The 18,176-nt window shown below is 59.7% G+C and overlaps 1 protein-coding gene across 5 annotated transcripts in view; it reads right to left on the reverse strand.

Annotated features, from left to right (window-relative positions):
* Window positions 1–1,822: 1,822 nt before the first annotated feature.
* Window positions 1,823–18,176, reverse strand: part of Tmprss2 (transmembrane serine protease 2) — a 34,042-nt gene continuing 17,688 nt past the window's right edge. For 4 of the 5 annotated variants that reach the window (XM_070030741.1, XM_070030738.1, XM_070030743.1 and 1 more), the window contains exons 5-14: window positions 17,989–18,105; window positions 14,103–14,229; window positions 12,254–12,364; window positions 9,636–9,679; window positions 7,984–8,152; window positions 6,761–6,936; window positions 5,926–6,021; window positions 5,287–5,429; window positions 4,830–4,982; window positions 1,823–3,255 (exon numbers count right to left, since the gene is read on the reverse strand). In XM_070030741.1, the coding sequence (XP_069886842.1) occupies window positions 3,244–3,255; window positions 4,830–4,982; window positions 5,287–5,429; window positions 5,926–6,021; window positions 6,761–6,936; window positions 7,984–8,152; window positions 9,636–9,679; window positions 12,254–12,364; window positions 14,103–14,229; window positions 17,989–18,105 (1,148 nt within the window). In that variant the 3' untranslated portion in view covers window positions 1,823–3,243. The remainder of the gene's footprint in view (window positions 3,256–4,829; window positions 4,983–5,286; window positions 5,430–5,925; window positions 6,022–6,760; window positions 6,937–7,983; window positions 8,153–9,635; window positions 9,680–12,253; window positions 12,365–14,102; window positions 14,230–17,988; window positions 18,106–18,176) is intronic. The other variant, XM_070030739.1, reaches the window with a different exon arrangement.

Consider the following 18,176-nt stretch of genomic DNA (forward strand, 5'->3'; position numbering starts at 1 on the left):
CCCCCCACCATGGACAAGTGTGCAGCTCAGTGGACCCCACTGAAAGGGGCTGAGTTTGGGGCAAGGCAAGGAAGGGACCAGAGAGCTGAACACCTGAGGTCGGGGGTACCTGGCAGGATGCAGACACTCCGGAGCCTGGCAGGCCACAGGCTCTTCCATCTGTGACGGGAGAGACTGGAGGCTGCAGTGAGGGCTTTGTCCAAAGACTTTCCCGATGTGGCTCTTCCTTAGACGCTGGTCCAACTCTGCCCTCGGTATGGCTCAGCGTGGTGCTTCTCACCCAGAGAGCCAAACGCCGCCACCGAGTGGGCCGACAGCACGGCAGGTTTGGCCTCAGGTGGGTCCCAGGCCAGCCCTCCACAGGGGAGGCGAGCCTCAGAGGCCAGCACTGGGTGGGTCAGGTGTGTGGATTCCCTGACAGGGAGAGGACCTGCTGTCTACATGGTGCCCAGCGTCAGAGAGCTCTGGGGGTCTGCACCCTCCCCACAGAAGATGCCAGTTATTCCCAAGGTGTCAGGGTTCTGCCAGCAGCACCTGTGTGGGTCCATGTCACAGGGGAAGGGCCCTGAGGTCTCTGATGTCCAAGCACGGCCCCAGGATGATTTCTCTCCAGCACAGCACATGGACGTGAGCTTGGGTGACGCCTCCGTGGAGCCCCTCTCTGTGTGCTGTGCCTGGATGGAGCCCCCTTGGGACTTCAAAGGCTGGCTTCTTTGAAGCTGGCTCTAGGGCCCACACTTGCTCTGAAGGGCTCTGAAATCAGAGGGGAGCAGGGAGACAGGGAGCTAACCTGAGGCAGGGTTCTAGGCAGAGTCCCTTAGGACTCAGCCAGGAGTGATCCCTACACTCATGTCCCCCCTGGGCACCATGCAGCTAGAGATAGCACCAAGTCTAAGCTTTCCTCTAAGAATGCCCTGGGTTCATTTATAGCAAGCAAATTCAATGGTGTCATTCCTGAATGACAAATGGCATGTGTTCAAATGCACAGACCTAGTTATCTCTCTGCTCTCTGGCTGAAAGATGAAAACATCCCCTTCCAATAAAATCAGTACATTTAAACTATTTTGAAGATGTACATGTAAGATTTTCAACTGCTTTGGTCATGTGCACACCTAGCAAATTGTTTTCTCCCCCATTTTTCCCAACTCTAGGCTTATAAATGACTCGCATACTAAAGGTTACGAGTGACAAGCTCAGAGGCCAAGGTGTGGACAGGACAGGGGAATCGGGATGTGACCCCGGTGTCCATCCCTGCCACCGCCAGCAGGTGGCGCTCCCCTCCTGTTCCAGTGAGAGGTGTGCCCTGGGTTTGCATTCTTGCCCCTCGGTGGTCATTGGGGAGTTTCATTGGGTCCTAGAGCTGTCTGCAGACCAACAAGCAGAAGTGTGCAATGGGAAATGGCTTAGACTCGCTTCCTTCAGGCTGAGCTACAGGCCTGCTGGGTATAAGTTCAACGTTTAAGCAGGAGGCGAGGCTAGACACATACTCCCAAGACGCCGAGCAGGGTGGCAGAGAGAGGTGCCCACCTCTGCCCCTCCTCCTCCAGCACTGGCGTCTGCCACCATGAGCCAATGGGACCACAGGAAGAGGCCCACAGGACCCCGAGGCCGGCATGGGACACGGAAGCCAGGGTGAGCCTCCTGCAGGCGTCGATAGAGGGTCACGTCCCCCGGAAAGCAGGGCCAGGCAGGGGTCTGCCATCCTCACTCGGCTGGACAGATGCTCCAACCAGCACCCACCTGGGCCCCACCAGGCTGCAGCCCACACGCCAGCAGCAGCAGCCCGGCTCTGCCCACCACACACAACGCAAAGACTCCAGAATGCTGGCAACATGTTCACTTTATTCAGCGTACGGCAGACAGGAGCTGCAGTGACAGTGCGGGACAAGTATGTTTCCTCTGTGACGAGGTGCTGACCCCAGAGAAGGCACACATGTGGGGCGGCCTGGGCCTGGGGCGGAGCTCCTGCCCCCGGGTGCAACCCCAGCATGGCCCCCCTTACCATGACTGGGGGGCCGGGGGAGGGGAGGGGCCACAGGTGGAGCGGCTCAGGACTCGCACTGGGTAATGACACACAACCTCATCTCGGTAGGAACCCAGGATGTGTAGGACCGCGCCCCAACCAACCCACATGCTTCTCATCGGTGCCCCAGCCTCCCGCCTTTCTTCTTCCAGCGCTCTGCAGACCTTGGAAGTTCACAGTACAGAGCCAATCACAGTACAGAGGTCACATGTCCACTGTGCGCGCTCTGCCCAGAAAGGATGAAGTTTCAAAGGCCCTGAGCAGGTGGGCTTCATACAGACATCCAAAGCCGGGGTTCAGGAGCCCCAGTTAGTAAGAGGAAATCCAGGCCCTAATTATGGCCTCTGCCCCACGCATCCCTGAGTCCCTGGGGGCCGGCCTCGGTGAGGTAGGCCGTCTGCCAGGGCCAAGGGGTGAGTGCAGCATTTGAGGGGCTCAGCAGGGGTGGAGGAGGCCTGCGGCCGAGCTGGGTGTCCCCTCGGGGAACGACCCGAGGAGCCATGGGCCATGGGCCCCTCTGCACCACCGCCTGCTCTCAGGATTCTACCTGAGCCCTCAGCACCCCCAGGGGGAAGGAAACGCATGTGCTCACGCCTGTCATCCTTGCTACTCAGGAGGCTGCAATCCCAGGATCATCGTTTGAAGCCAGCCTGAACATGAAAATCTGTGAGACTCTTCCATTAACCAGCAAAAAGCTGGAAGTAGAAGTGTGGCTCAAAGTAGGAGAGCACCAGCCTTGACCAAGCCCTGAGTTCAAGCCCTAGTACTGGCACAAAAAGGAGGCATTCCAATCTTTCTGTGACTGCCCATGAAGGGCTGGGCTCTCCTTCGTTTCCAGCCCATGTCCACAGAGGCTGCGAGGAAGGCTTCAAACTAAACAAGCCCCGAATGCATGTGGAGAGCCAGGCCAGGGGCCGCCCGCCAGGTGGCCCTCCACGGCCTCTTCCCTCCCTCTCGGATCAGCCCAGAGACGGCCTCCAAGCCCATCTCCACACGGGCTCCGCAGGAAGAGCAGCGGAGCAGGGCCCTGCGGCCCCGGTGCAAGGCCTGGACGAGCGGCCCTGAGCGGGTACAGGACGGGGACAGTACAGTCAGACAAGTGATTGTTTAATAAAAGTGAAAGGACCTTCGAATCACCTCGACAGGTCATGAGCGAGGAGCCCGTTCAGGTCAGCCCTCCTTCGCTGTGGGCGGGTGTCTGTGGAGCCGGGGCCCGGGGATCAGCTGTTTGCCTGTTCAGACAGGGAAAGAAATGCTGTCACATCTTCAGGCAGATGAGGGCAGCGAGTGAGTGGGTGGAGGGAGGACTGGGCTTGGCCCCTGGTGGCCTGGGGATGCACTGGTGACCCTGCCCTCAGCCTTCTCCTCCCTTGCACCTGCGGACCTGCCTGCACGGCTGCAGCCATTCCCTGCCTCCTGCTTCTCGGGATGGCCAGGCTCCTGCTGCTAGTCCCCTGCTTAGCCGGGTGGTGAGGGGACAGCTCTGGGCCCTGCGTCATTCGAGGGACACAGTCAGGCCTTGTGCAAGGGACTTGATCTGGCCCTTCCACAGATGTGAGACTTGACCTGAATCTATCTCCCCAGGGCCTTGTCCTGGGCGAGGGTGGGGTCTGATCTGCAGACACTCAGAGGAAGTTCTATTCTGAGAAGACATGAGTAGTGGCCAGCATGGATGGGGAGGCAGGTGGGAGGAGGAGGGAAGCTGGGGGGAGGGGAAGGAAGCTGGGGAGGGAGGCAGGTGGGGGGGAGGAAGCTGGGGGGGAGGCAAGTGGGGGGGAGGAAGCTGGGGAGGGAGGCAGGTGGGGGGAGGAAGCTGAGGAGGGAGGCAGGTGGGAGGGGGAGGAAGCTGGGGAGGGAGGCAGGTGGGAGGGGGAGGAAGCTGAGGAGGGAGGCAGGTGGGAGGGGAAGAAAGCTGGGGAGGGAGGCAGGTGGGGGGAGGAAGCTGGGGAGGGAGGCAGGTGGGGGGGCTTGTTGCCCTCGCCCTCCCCACCCTAGCCCTGGCTGCATCTGAGGTAGCACGGCCAGCCAAGCTGCTCTCGTGCTGCTGAACAGATCCCGGAAGGGTCTGCAGGGGAGCCCGGGGAGCTCTTGGCATGGGTGGGCACCATGCATGGTGCTGGAGAGGTCAGGAGAACCAGAATGCACAGTGCAGCTCTCAGAACACTGGTGTCGGTGTCTTGGTCCCCAGGAGGTGGACCCATTCGCTGAGAGGCGACCGGATCGCAGGCTCTGATCCGATCCCCACCCTGTACTCATCCACTTAGAGTCACGGGGTGAGGGACTTAGAGGAATGCCAGTGGTGAAGACTTGGGAGATGGGACCTCGCTGAAGAAACCCTGGCCCATGCCTTTGGAGAGGACATGTTGTCCGGGCCGCTCCCTCTCTCTGCTTCCTGCCACCATGAGGTGAGCAGTCTCTGGGCAAAGGCGCCCATGGCGGCCCAGCTCCCACCCCAGGCCCAGCTGCCTCCTCCCTGGCGTCCAGCCTCACCACAGGGCCAAGTAATGGAGCCTCTAAAACCTCCAACGCAGGCCTTCGTGAATTCTCCTCCTTTAAGTTAATCTGCTCCAGTGTTCTGTCACAAGCTAAACAGCAGCTACCCGAGGACACGGGGGCGGGAGAGGGGGCAGTGACCCCTGAGGAGACACCAGGATGGGGCAGGTGACATATTCACCCCAGATCATGGGTGACTTTGCTCAGCGCCTCGGGCAGTGGGCACGGGGCTCCGCGTCTGGCGCTTGCGTGGGCCCCTTCGGGCGTGGCTCATGGCATCTGAGACTCAGTGAGGAGGGGGTGGGCAAGTTACCCTCATCTGTCGGTAGATCCAGTCTGTGAACACCGTCACATTCCCGTACACGCCGGGCCTGTATGCCTTGGCACAACCTGAGCCCCAGCTCGTGTCCCCGATCAGCCACCAGATTCCGTTCTTCAGTGTGACCAGCGGGCCCCCGCTGTCACCCTAGGGGACACAGAAAGCTCCTGAGAGCAGGAAATCAGCTGTGACCCCAGAAGCACAGAAGAGCTCTCTGTGTGGACGACAGCAGGAGCTGTCTCTGCCCGCTGCGTGGATCGCTACCAGCCAGGGTCTACAGTATTAAGGGTCCACAGACACTTGCAGCAAACAAGAGCACGGTGGGCAGAACTCGCTTCGGCCACGCAGCTTTTCCCCTGTGAGTGACCTGCACCCGCCAGGGCTGCCCATGCTAGCTTTGCTCCCCCTCTTCGATGCTGTTAAGCCCCAGAAGTTGATCAACTCGAGTTACCTGGCAGGAGTCGATGCCGCCCCGTAGGTACCCTGCACAGATCATGGCCGGCGTGATGAGGTTGTCGTAGACTAATTTGCTGTTACACACCGAGGGCTGGATGAGAGGTACCTTGGCGGCGTTCAGCATGTCCGAGGTCTTCCCTAAGGATGGGGGGTGTCAGCCAGCAGCTCTCAGAAGAGTGGGTGCCTCTCCCTGGCCACACTGTAAGTAGCTACATGCCCTCCTCTCTCCCTCCTCTGTCACTGAGTTATACAGCACCGGTATGAGGCTTCCCACTAAGTAGCTGGGGAAACTGGGCACACAGCTGCCAGATTTGAATGTAGACCTCCCATTTCTTTGGGGTTTTTGGAGGGTAGGGGAAGGGAGTAGGAGTAGGAGTTGAACTCAGGGTCTGGACGCTGTCCGTGACCTTTTTTCTGGCTGGCACTCTCCTACTTGAACCACAGCTCCACTTCTTGGTGGTTAATTGGATACAAGAGTCTCGCGGTCTTTCCTGCCTGGGTTGGCTTTGAACTGTGATCCTCGGATCTCAGCTTCCCAGGATTATGGGTGTGAGGCACTGGTGCCCACTGGACCTCCGTTTCTAAGCCGGGCTGGCTGCACGCGCCTCCCTGGCAGGCCGAGCCAGAGCCTCACCTTTCTCAAATGTGGCGCCCCACCCAGAAATCCAGCACTGCTGTTCGGGGTCCAGCATCAGACCCGGGTTGGGCAGACACACCGGCTTCACCCTGTCTGTCTCGAGAAGAGAGGAGTGGGCGTCAGCCTCTGCGTCGGGCCTGCGGCCTGTCCTCCTGTGTTCTGCCGTGCGCTCCCTGCCACCCCCTAACCAGGTAACCCGGTTCCTGGCACACCTGCCCCTGCCTGCTGCACCCTCACCATCAACCCGGGTGCCACGGCGCAGGGGGAGGGAGAAAAGGTCGTGGGCGACGGCGGGAGGCTGACAGCTCCACCGTGTGGGGCCATTTCCCAGCCTGAATACAGACTCTTCCCCGGGGGAAGCTGGACCCCCACGGGCCTAGAACCTTCCACTGTACACCGAGTAGAGCAGGGGCCAAATGCCAAGCTCAGGCAAACACCTTTGTTTTAATGATGACCTCAGAGGTCTTGCTCTCAGAATGTACGTGAGCAAATGGTTGATGTCACAGAGATCTCTGGGGATTTGGGCTGTCGAGAGCCTTGTTAACGGTCACAAGTGACAGAAGACAGAGAGGCTGCTAAATGTCCCCCAGACACAGGGCAGGCCCTAGCGGTCACCAGGCCCCCACCGGCCTTGGGGCTGGGATGAGAAGCTGCTCCCTTGATCTTCACGTGGATGGATGGAAATGTCACGCTTCATAACCAAGAACAAATATGGCCTCCTTCCTCCCCTGCCCCCGCCTTGCCCTCCACTCCCCGGACGCCGTGTCCAGCCCTCCTCCAGGAGGGAACCGGGCCCTCGCGGGCGCGGCACACGCGGCACTTCCCCACGCACCGCTGAGCATCAGGGGCGTCTGCAGCTTGAACAGGGCGATGTCGTTGTTCTTGCTCTTGGGGTCGTAGCTGGGGTGTGCGATCACCCGCTCCACCCGGTGGCCGTGGCCGTAGAACATGAGAGACTGTCTCAGGATGCCCGCGAACACCGTCCAGTGCCGAGGTCTGTCCAGAGGCCTGCACGACACAGACGGAGGCCGCGGCCGTCGGGTCTCAGGCCACACGCCCGGGAGACGCTGCGCAGGGTCCCGGGGGGAGGTGACGCCCCACCACAGAGGGAAGTGTGGCGATGAGCTTGGCGCCCGCCCTCCTCCCTCCTGAGAGCCCCGCATGCCGGAGCTTTGCCCAGCACACAGCAGGCGCTTCATCCATGCGCGATGAGGAACAATTCTGGAGTCTAGTACCACGCGAAAGATCCCTTGTATCCAATGGAAGAACAGTTTGACCCTCAGGGCCCCGGGGGCTGGGCTTAGAGGGAGGAGAGGAAGGAAAGCCCCGAACGGAGGGCAGGGACCCTTCACCCCACCGGCGGGCACCGCAGTCAGGTGGCTCAGGGCTGTTGAGCGACCGGCCCAAGACCACGCGGCCCAAGAACGGCTGGGCCAGGAGGCGAGGCAGCGTCAGCTCAATGCAGCGAGACACACCCGGGCTGTCCCCCACGGGCCAGGGCCCAAGCCCCGGGTGGGTAAGAGAGAGAAGGGGGCCCGGCCCAGTCCTGTGGACACAGCGGGCGCATGCGCCGTGTGCCCTGCCCCTGCCCGGGCCCGGCCCAGTCCTGTGGACACAGCGGGCGCATGCGCCGTGTGCCCTGCCCCTGCCCGGGCCCGGCCCAGTCCTGTGGACACAGCGGGCGCATGCGCCGTGTGCCCTGCCCCTGCCCGGGCCCGGCCCAGTCCTGTGGACACAGCGGGCGCATGCGCCGTGTGCCCTGCCCCTGCCTGGGCCGTGCCGTCTGGGCAGACACTCAGAGAACCTTCCTCGGGCAGCGTGAGGGCCACGTGCCCAGGAGACCCGAGGGCTCCGGACGTCCCAGGCCACAGGGCGGAGGCCACGCGCTTCTCGTGGCCTGCTCAGGGACCCACGGGCTGGGCCCCATGGCTGTCCCACCATACCCAGGGCCCTGGAGCTTCCAAGCCAGCTCAGGCCATGGGACGAGGGGCCCTGCGGCTTCGTCCTCCCCTCTCCCCCACCCCGCGCCCCGGGCCTCCGGGGGGGCCGACGTACTTCTCCACACAGTGTGCGGCCGTGACGATCCACTCCGGGGTGATGATGGAGCCCCCGCACACGTGCACGCCCTGCACCTGCAGGCTCACCTGCCACGGCCACTGCTCCAGGCTGGCGGCCCACCCGCCCACGATCCTGCTCTGCCGGCTCACGGAGGACACGCCGCACTCTGCGGGGACAGCACGCACGCTGGCAGCGGCCCCGCCGCCCCGGGGGGGGGGGGACAGGGGCGCCCAGGGTCCCACCAGCCACAGCTGGGCCCCACGGCTCAGGGGAGGGGATGCGTCGGGGGCCCTGGGGGTGGTGGGGTCTCCACGCCAAGGGGGCAGGGTTGGGGTAGGAAGGCCTCGGTGCCTGAGCTGCTCACAGCCCCAAGACTCTAGGCCAAAGAAAAAGAATATAAGTAGGGCTGGAAGAAGGTGAGAGGTAGCGAGGTGAATGAGGCAAGGAGGGGGCACGAGGGCAGGAGGGAGAGGAGGGGCGGGGAGAGGAGGACAGGAGGGAGGAGAGGGGGGAGGAGGGCAGGAGGGAGGGGAGAAGAGGACAGGAGGGAGTAGAGGGGGGAGGCAGGAGGGAGGGGGAGGAGGGCAGGATGGAGGGGAGAGGCGGGAGGGGAGAGGAGGGCCGGGGCGGGTGGCCCCAGTGTTCTATCCTGGAGCACAGTCCTGAGCCCCCAGAGGAAGGCAGGGACTGCGGCCTTGGTCCCAGCTCAGCCGGGCAGGAGCAGGCAGGGGCCGCAGCTCTTGGGAGGGGACTAGGGAGGCTTCGCTGGCATGAGCCAGTTCCCTAAGGGGGGCTCCAGAGAGCAGGAATGGGGCATGGGGGCCCTGGCGCCCTGGGGGGGCCCTGGCGCCCTGGGGCGGCCCAGGCTGTGTCTGTCATGGGGCCTCTGGGCGAGCACCTGCCCCCTGGAGCACTGTGTCTGTCTAGGACATGGGCAGGGCTGCAGTGACCTTTGGTGGGTCCCTGCTTGCCTCCCGGGGATCCTCCTGTCCCCTGGGGCAGACAAAGGCCACAGGATAGCTACTTGGGACCTGCAGAGACTGGGCTGCAGGAAGCCGCAGTGTGCTAGTCTCTGCCCGTCCCATGGGAGATGAGCCCGCTGGTCTGCTGGCCTGACGGCCCACACGGCCACACTTATAGACAGTTGAGGGACCAGAGACTCAGAGATGGGGTTCCCCAATGTCAGCGGCTGTGCTAGCTTCCCTGGGGAGGAGCAAAGAGCACACTTGGACTCTGAGCTCTCTTTCCTGGGGGGAGGGGGAGGGTCCTGGTAGCTACTGACTGCTACGTGGTCGTTCATGTCACAGCTCTGTAGCTGGGGACAACCCCCCCCACACACAGATCTTGGGGTTCCCTCCCTGCCCTTTCACTTCCTGAGAAGGAACCCTCCTGGTTAGACCTCCAGCTCAGGGTGGCACAAAGCATAGGGCCCATGGGTTTCCCTGAGCTTCCGGCCTCCAGGGGAAGCTGAGGCACTCAAAGAAAACCCAAATGGAGCTCCTGGCAGGGAGCAACGGCCTCCGGGGAGATCTCTGCCTGTCCCCACTGTGTCCTGCCCTGGCCACCTACCCAGATTCCCAGGGGAGCCCTTGTCTGGAGCCATGAGGTGATCCTCGCGGGACCACCAGGGGGAGGCCGGAAGCCCTCACCTATGCACCGCAGGGAGACCACCATCCGCGAGGAGCAGCTGTCGCTGGAAAGAAGAGCGAGGAGGCTGGTCACCGGTCCGCGAAGAGACAAAGAGGCGCCTGGCTCCCAAACACTGGGGGCGGGGGGAGCGGACAGTGCCAGAGACCGCACCCCGAGCCCCAGCACCAGGTTCAAATCCCAGCTCTGTGGTCTTGAGCAAGTTACATAACCTTATCTCTTCCTGCTTCCCCTTCGGGTAAATATGATCATGATGCAGTCGACCAGCCCAAATCTGACCTTCCCGAGCACTGCTACCGTGAAGCCACAGGCGGAGCGGCATGTCTGACCCCAGCCGGAAGGTGGCAATCCACGTTTGTTTGTCTGAACTCATCTGACGTTACCTGCCGGTTTTGTGCACAAGGCGACCCAGCACACAGGCGAGCCTCGTGCTGGACTTGCTCCAGCGGCCGCTGTCTGGCTGTGCGTGTTCAAACAACACCCGAAACTGGAACCACGCCCCGTCCCAAGCATCTCAGACCCCACGCGGCTCAATGACGGCCCCGCTCACGGGCATCGTCTTTGTTCCATTCTCATAAGTTAAAACCACCCTTTCGGCTGGGCAGGGTGGGACACAAGCACCCCGGAGGCTTGAAGCAGGAGGATCAAAAGTTGGGGGACCGCCTCAGCCACACAGAAAGGAGGTCCACCTCAGCTGCACAGAAAAACTACATCTCGAATCACGACCCCTCCCCACACACACAGAGGCAAATTATCCGCAAATACAAGGGAATGGTTTGGAAAGTTCTGCTTTTTGTGTGTCGGCTTTACATGTGTAGTCTCGGAGGCAAGAAGACACAGCATAACGTATTTCGCCTGGGAAGAGAAAGTTGAGTCATTCGCTTGGGACTGGATCTCCCCAGGTTATGAATGAAACAGCAGTAATGGGTGTGCTGCGATCTGAAGAGGAGCCCTCAACACAGAGAGACGGAGGCCCTGGAATCCATCGACCACCAGCCGTGAGCTCTGCCGCGCTAGACCATGACAGGAATGGAGGCAGGGCCACCACCACCTCTGAACAACTCAACGGCGCCTCACCTACCTACCAAACAACAGGGCCATCTGCAAAATAATCTGCTGAGTCTTCACCAATCACAGCTTGAGCTGGCTCCATTCTTAGAACAACAAAAACCCAAGGCAGCCAATCACAAAATCCCCTCACCTGAGTGTCCAATGGAAGCAAAGCCCTGCCCTTAGGACCCTCCCACATCACCCACACAAACCTGGGTCCTACGAGAAGACCTAGTACTTCCTGAAGCCTCTCCCAGTCTGGCATCATAGTAACTACAGGGTGCTGGAGGAGGATGGGTCATTCAAAAGCACTTTCCTGTGGAGGAGCACAATGCCTAAGAGTCCTGAGACTCTCAGGGCCCAGCCCCCCACATCCTCATCATCTGGGAAGCACAGCCCAGCCGGGGACTGTGCCTGGCAGGAAAGGGCCACTCAGACTCCCACCCACCCCCACGCCGCGCAGACAGCCGTGACATTCTAGACAATGACCTTCTCTTCTTCCCTGAAAGCTACCTGCCACCTTGGGAGTTGTTCCTGAGGCTCTGGCCAAGGCTAGCAGCCTGCTCTGCCCCCCCCCAGCCTGGCTCCTGTCCTGACTCCCCGATTTTGTCTGGGCTGTCCCTGTGAGGGACAAAGAGCCACTCAGCTGGCATAAAGGGCCCATGACTGAGGTTCACCTGCTGGCTGGCTGGCACACCTGGGCAGCCCTGGGCATCCACCGGCCGCACCCCCCCCAGTCCCAAGTACGGAAGTCAAAGCCCCAGACACCTCAACCAGAGACACCAGGCCTGCGAACACACTCCCTCCCCACTGGGAGAGGGGGGCCCTGTATCAGAGCTCGGCTCCTGGGACCCGGAAGGAGGAGGGCTTGTGTGAGAAGAGGAAGAGATGCACAGCTTTCAGATCAAAATCACTGGAGGAGAATAACCATCCCACACACCTTTTAAACAGGTGCAAATAAGAGGGGCGGTCCCCGCTCCCCCTCCCCGCCCCCATCAGTCATGTGGCCCGTGACTTGAGCTCATGCCCAACCAGTGGACACACTGTGCCCTTCCCGGTCACAAATCAGCTTCAAGGCTCAGGAATGTCTGACTAGCTGATCTAGCCATTCATGCCCAAGGCAGGATGCAGCCTAGGGTCCTTGCCAGAACCTGGGCTGGGCTGTGATGCTTGGATCCTCTATCTCCCCAAAACACGAGCCAAAGAAAACCTCTTTTCCCTATAAAGCAGTCTGCCTCCGACATTTCATTACAGTAACAGTAAGCTGACCGACACATACAGCCTGGCCCAGGAGGGCTTTTCTAGTATCTGGAGAATGAAGAAGCATAAAGCCAAGCCTCAGTTTTACAAGGTTACAAATTACCAAAGGTCACAGATGAGATGATCGATAAACCTCGGCCTCTTCCTGAGGATGCCAGGCCTGGCTAGATTCTCATCTCTACCAGCACCAAACACACCCCAAGCCAGCACACGGGTTCTGGAGCTCAGCGTAGGACAGGCCTGGGGGCAGGACCTCCTGGTTCTTTGCATTATGGAATTCCACCCCGGGGACAGAAGATCGGCGGGGTACCTGTGGTAGAGTCTCTTGTAGAGGTCGATGTTGCCCGCGCTTATGTTCAGCTTCATGAAGCTCGTGGCGCCACTGTCATCCTGAACCCCTTGGCTAGAATAAAAACTGCTCCTAAAAGACAGGAGATCAGGATTCAGAGCATGGTTCACATGCAAGCACTCACGAACCCTACGCTAAGTCATCAAAACCTCTCTCCGGTGATGTCCAGAATAAGAAGGATCATGTGAGCATTCTGGAAGACAAACTACAAATTCTCACCATGCATCCTTGTCTTATAACCTTTGCTATAATCCAGTAATCTTGAGGGGTGAAGTAAAAGTCCTCCATCCATCCTGCTTCTAATCCAGTGTGGTTAACACGAAGATAAGAAACAGGCTGCATGAGCACACTTCATTTAACCATACGTGCGGCTGTGAAAATGCCCCTATCGGGCGGCATGGGGGCACTTGCTGTAAGATTTTAGGGGACAGAGTAGGGGTAGAAGTCCTCAGCAGACCCCTGGCGAGAGTGTGAGACCCTCCTTGAAAACTTATCAAAAGCAACAAGGGCTGGGAGTGTGGTTTGAGAGCCGGGCTGTCTGCCTAGCAGGGCGCGAGGCCCTGTACCCCCCAGACTACACACCCGACGCCCCCAGGCTCCCAGGCTGCACGGGACGCTGCTGTGTGGTGGAATTGGGCCATCAAGGGCTGGCATTTTGAAGCTTCTCACTAGCTAGGATGCCAACTTTCTCATCCAATAGTAATTCACCTTGAAAACTGCCACCCCCGAGCACCCCAAAACCACAGAGACCCACACGGAGACACCCCAAAGGAGACAGGCAATATATCCCACAGCCCCCTCCCCCAGGCACGGGGCGCAGCCAGGGCCCTCCCCTCCTCCGCAGGGCTATAGCGTCCATGTCCCCAATCGAGAGCAATAAGAGGTGGGAGGGAGACCTTTAGGAAGCGGCTGGGTCCGGCACTCTATCCTCTGTGGATTAATGCCATTCTCTAAGCGGTGGGTTCTCTTAAAAGCAGGTTGTGACAAAGCAGGTCCAGCTTCCTTTGTCCCTCCTGCTCATTTGCTTTCCTGCTTCTCTGCCCTGAGCTGAAGCTACACAAGGCCTTTGTCAGATCCCAGCACCGTGCGCCTAATCTTGCCAGCCTCCCGAGCCAAAACAAACCCGAGTTCTTTACACGTGTTCCGGTCTCAGGGGTTCGCTACAGCTACAGAACACCGACCAGAGCTCAGGGGAGTGCTGCACTGACTGGCCACAGATCACTTCCCCTGGCCACGGTGTGCAGGAGGGAATGTCTGCTTTTTGTGTGTTGGGTTGGTGTCTGGTGGTGCTGGGGTTTGAACTCAGGGCCTCTCACTTGGCAAGTAAGTAGACTATCGCTGGAGCCGCACTGCTTCCAGTCCTATTGCTTTTAGTTGTTTTTTTCAGACAGGGTCTCACTCTTTTGCCCAGAGCCAGTCTTGCGTCTGTGATCCTCCTTCCTCTGCCTGCCACGCAGCGGGGGTGACAGTGTGAACTGGCACGCCTGGCCCTAGGAACTTCTTAAGTATAATTCTGAGGGTCGCGTCTCTCCCCTTCAATGGCCCCACAGGAAGGCAACGAGCAAAGACTCAGCCTGAGCTTAGAAGCTCATGGGCCAAGGGCCCCCCTCAGCCCCCAGGTTACACCCCCGAGGGAGGATGTTCCCAGGGAATCAGGGAGCAGAGGGCCAGGGTGACAGTGACCCTGGAAGAGGGCAGGGTGGCAGGGGAGGGGGCGGGATGGTGGGGAGAGGGGGACACACAATGCTCTGGGAGACACCTACGTCCGACTGCCATGAGCCAACACGCCTCTGGGGGGCACGGTACTCACTGATAGCCCATGTCCCTGCAGGCCGCCCGGGCGTAGGTGCTGGTCCAGTCGTCTTGGCACACAGGGTACCAGGACTTCCTCTGGGACGAGTAGACCTGAAGGAGGAAGTTTGGTCCGTAGAGGCGAACTGCACGACAAGCGAGATTCCTGGTGAGTTTCGGGCCATGGTCCCCACTGCTGGGGGAACCCCATGACTCCCGGCCCTGTGTCACGCAGAGGCCCCACAGCCACGGCCTGCTGCTGCTGCTGCTGCTGCTGCGGAGCACTAGGCGGAGGCCGAGCGTGGACGCTGCCAGCACGCTGTGCACCGAGGGCGCGGTGCCAGCCTCGCACACGAGGCCGAGGGGAGGAAGCCACGCAAGGCCCACGCGTGGCCCGAGTCCACACTTACGAGAAAATCTATGAAGGCGCGAAGGGGCACGGGGTCCCTTGGGGGGGACAGAAGATGGAGGGGGGCCGTGGAGGCCCGTGCCCGCCACCGCATGCGGCTGCCACCCGCGCATCTGAGGTGCGGACAGGACAGACTGCCGGGCTGGTTTAACACTGACTAGGGCAATGGCGCAGAAGCTGCCCCTAGAATCCCCCGGGCATGATCAATGATCAGGACTCAGGCATTCACACGCGGGGACACGGCCGGAGGACGCTCGGGGAGGAACACGCGGGCGCGACGCCCCGCCTCTGATCACATAAATTCATCTTAATCAAAACGAACTCCAGGAAATGGAAACAAGAGGGCTTTTCCTTTTCTCTTGTTTGTCCATTTATCTATCTCTGGGTAGGGGAGAGGACAGGTAAGGAGGACATGGAATGGAGGGACAAAGGGTGAACAATGCAGCAGTGGTACTCACTAGACACTCTGTTGAAAAGGAACTCTACAACTTGTGAATGGGGGAAGGGGGGTGGGGAAAACTAGGAGAGAGAGAGGGGGCAGGGGTGACACTGTCCAAGAAGAAATGTATCAGACCGGACTCACGGACCTGTGACCCCTCTGTACATCACTGTTTTGGTATGTTTTTTATTGTAAAAATGCTGTACAGAGGAGTTACAGTTACATGAGCAGGTACTGAGTACATTTCCTATGGAGCAGGGTTACCTTTGTTTCCCCCACCATCCCTTCCCTCCACCCCACAACTCCCCCCGCCCCCGTCCAAGTTGTAAAGTTCATTTTTCAACATAGTATTGTACATCACTTTTATAATAACAATAAAAATTAAAGAGTTAAAAATAAAATAATTTTGGGAGGTCCAGTCATGGGGCCTGAACTCTGGGCCTGGGCGCTGTCCCTCAGCTCTTCAGCTTAAGGTGAGCGCTCAACTGTTTGAGCCACAGCGCCACTTTTGGCTTTTTTTTTCTTTTTGCTTATTTGGTGCTGAGGAATCAAACCCAGGGCCTCATGCATGCAAGGCAAGCACTCTACCACTGAGCCACCTTCCCAGCCCTAAAGTAAATTTGTATAGAAAGAATGAATAAGGTGCCAGGCGCTGGCGGCTCACACCTGCCATCCCAGCTGCTCAAGAGGCAGCATCCAGAGATTGCAGCTCAAAGCCAGTGAGGATAGGAAAGGCCATGAGACGTTTATCTCCAATTAAATAACAAAAGGCTGCAAGCGGGGCTGTGGCTCGCGGGGTAGAGCGCTGGCCCTGAGCACTCTAGGACAGCGTCAGTACTGGCACCCATAAATAAATCACTAAATAATCACAAGTTGTGAGGACACCTGGGGTCTGAGCGTAAACGCTCCTACATGGTGTGCTGAGTTCTGGGGGAAGACGAAGGGTAAACTGAGGCCTGGCCCACCCCCCACGCCACACGCCGGGGCTGAGGGCGCCCAGTGCCCTGGCAGGGACAGAACCCACATAACCTGTGAGGCCTGGCCACGTGTTACCGGACGGAGCGGCCTCTGTCCGGCAGATGGACCACGGGGCTGGACCACGGGGGGCTGGACCACGGGGACGGGGACTGACTCCCAGTTGAGGGAAATGAGACCCTGAGGAACTCTAAACACAGACCAGTGTGGGAGAAGCAGGCTGGGACGGCAATGCACTATGGGGTTCCAACCACAGAACATTCTGGAAAAGACAAAACTCTGGAGACAGTACACAAGCCAGTGGCCGCTGGGGGCTGCGGGGCAGGGTGGGGCAGACAGAGCCAGAGCACAGAGGTTCCGTGCAGCGGAGGGGGACCTACGGCGTAAGCCTCGGCAAAAACCCATCAAACGTGCCAGCAGCTGCAGAGCAGAGCCGCAGAGCCCGGGGCCATCTGGCTTCCCTCAAGGTCACCTTCAGAGATGGCTAGAAAGTGGAGAAAGCTAGAGGAGAGGGTGCCTCACACCTGTTAGACGACCAATCTAAAAAGATGTCAGCCAGAGCTGGTGTGCACGCCCTAACCTGGTTACTCTGGAGACTGAGAAAGGTGGATTGTGTTTGGAGGCCAGCCCCGTGCGTGAGCTTCATCCACGCCTCCCTCCCCACAACGCAGTGGCAGGGCCTGCCACCGCACTCGGGGCTCACGAGAAGCTGAGATCTGGAGGATCGTTGCTCTAAGCTACCCTGAGCAGGTAAGTCCAAGAGACCCCATCTCCAGGGAAGAGGCTGGGTGCCGTGCGGCGCTCCTCTCGTGCCAGCATAGCCGGGAAACTCAAAACGAGTGAATTGTGACTCAGACATGCGCCAGATGCAAGAAGACACGAGCTCAAAAGATACCAGTGCAGGACAAAGAAAAAAAGGGCAGGTAGAGCGCCCGCCTAGCAAGGGGAAAGCCCCGAGTGCGAGTCAAGAAAGGGAAAGGCGCACACGCAGCACTTACATCCCGAGGGAGGGAAGCGAGCTGGACAGCGAGGGTGGAAAAGTGAGAGGCACGCGTCACAACAGTAGCTCTGAAGATCAACCTAAGAACACACCAGCCGATACGAGCACACACTTGAGCCCCAGTCATACAACGCGACGCCCTGACCACACAGAAGAGCACACAGCACCTGGGCCTCGCACGCTCACTCTCGCTCTCTCTCTCTCGCTCTCTCTCTCTCTCCCTCTCTCTCACCCTTGAGGCAGAGGCCGTGGCCACCGGACACCTGGGGGGCGTGCCTGGAGAGATGCTAGCTGGGGACACATATTCAATCAGATGAGAGGGGCCCAGGGTCTCCAGGGAGACAGGGTGACACGCGCGCACATGCGCACATGTGCACAGAGCGCTTGAAAGCCACCAAAAGGACCGATGGTAAAATTCTCCCGCCACAAGCAGGTGAGTGCCGCTCCCGGACGGCTGCACCCGCGCCGACGCGCGGGGCTTTACCTGTCACCTGAAAATAAGACATTGAAAGCCGGGCGCCTAGGGTTCACGCCTGAGAGCCGCTGAGGAGGCTGAGATCTGAGGATCGAGGTTTGAAGCTGGGGAGGCTGGAAAGCCACCAAATCATCACCAAAATAGCCCTAACAGGAGGGTGCAGCTCAAGTGGTAGAGTGCTAGCCTGGAGCAGAAGAGAAGTGAAGAACAGTACCCCAGCCCTGAGTTCAAGCCTCAGGGCAGGCACAAAGATAGATAGATGATAGGTAGATAGATAGGTAGGTAGATAGATAGATAGATAGATAGATAGATAGATAGATAGATAGATAGATAGATAGATAGATAGATATAGATAGACAGACAGACAGACAGACAGATAGACAGATAGACAGACAGATAGATAGACAGACACAGACAGACAGACAGACAGACAGACAGACAGACAGATAGATAGATAGATGATAGACAGACTGACAGGAGAACTGTAGGCTCCCCATCCCCGGGACTCTCGGCAGGCCCCTGTGGCAGTCAGGAGGACATGTTGGTCTGGCCTCTCCCCCCGTGCTGTGTGACCCTCTGGGACGCCCCCCCCCCCAGCCCCACTCACCGCAGCGGTTCTCGTCCTCCCCGTTGGGGCAGTGGGACACCCCGTCGCACCACAGGGCGGCGCTTATGCAGGTCCCCGAGCTGCCGCACTCCACCCCCGAGATGCACCGGTTGTCCACTGGCAAGGAGAGGGGAGGCGCTGAACCCCACACGGCCCCGTGCCCCCAGGGGTCCGCCACCCGTCCTGGA

This window comes from Dipodomys merriami, unplaced genomic scaffold, assembly GCF_024711535.1.
Source record: "Dipodomys merriami isolate MVZ:Mamm:240054 unplaced genomic scaffold, mDipMer1.0.p SCAF_2, whole genome shotgun sequence".
NCBI classification, from domain to species: Eukaryota; Metazoa; Chordata; class Mammalia; order Rodentia; family Heteromyidae; genus Dipodomys; species Dipodomys merriami.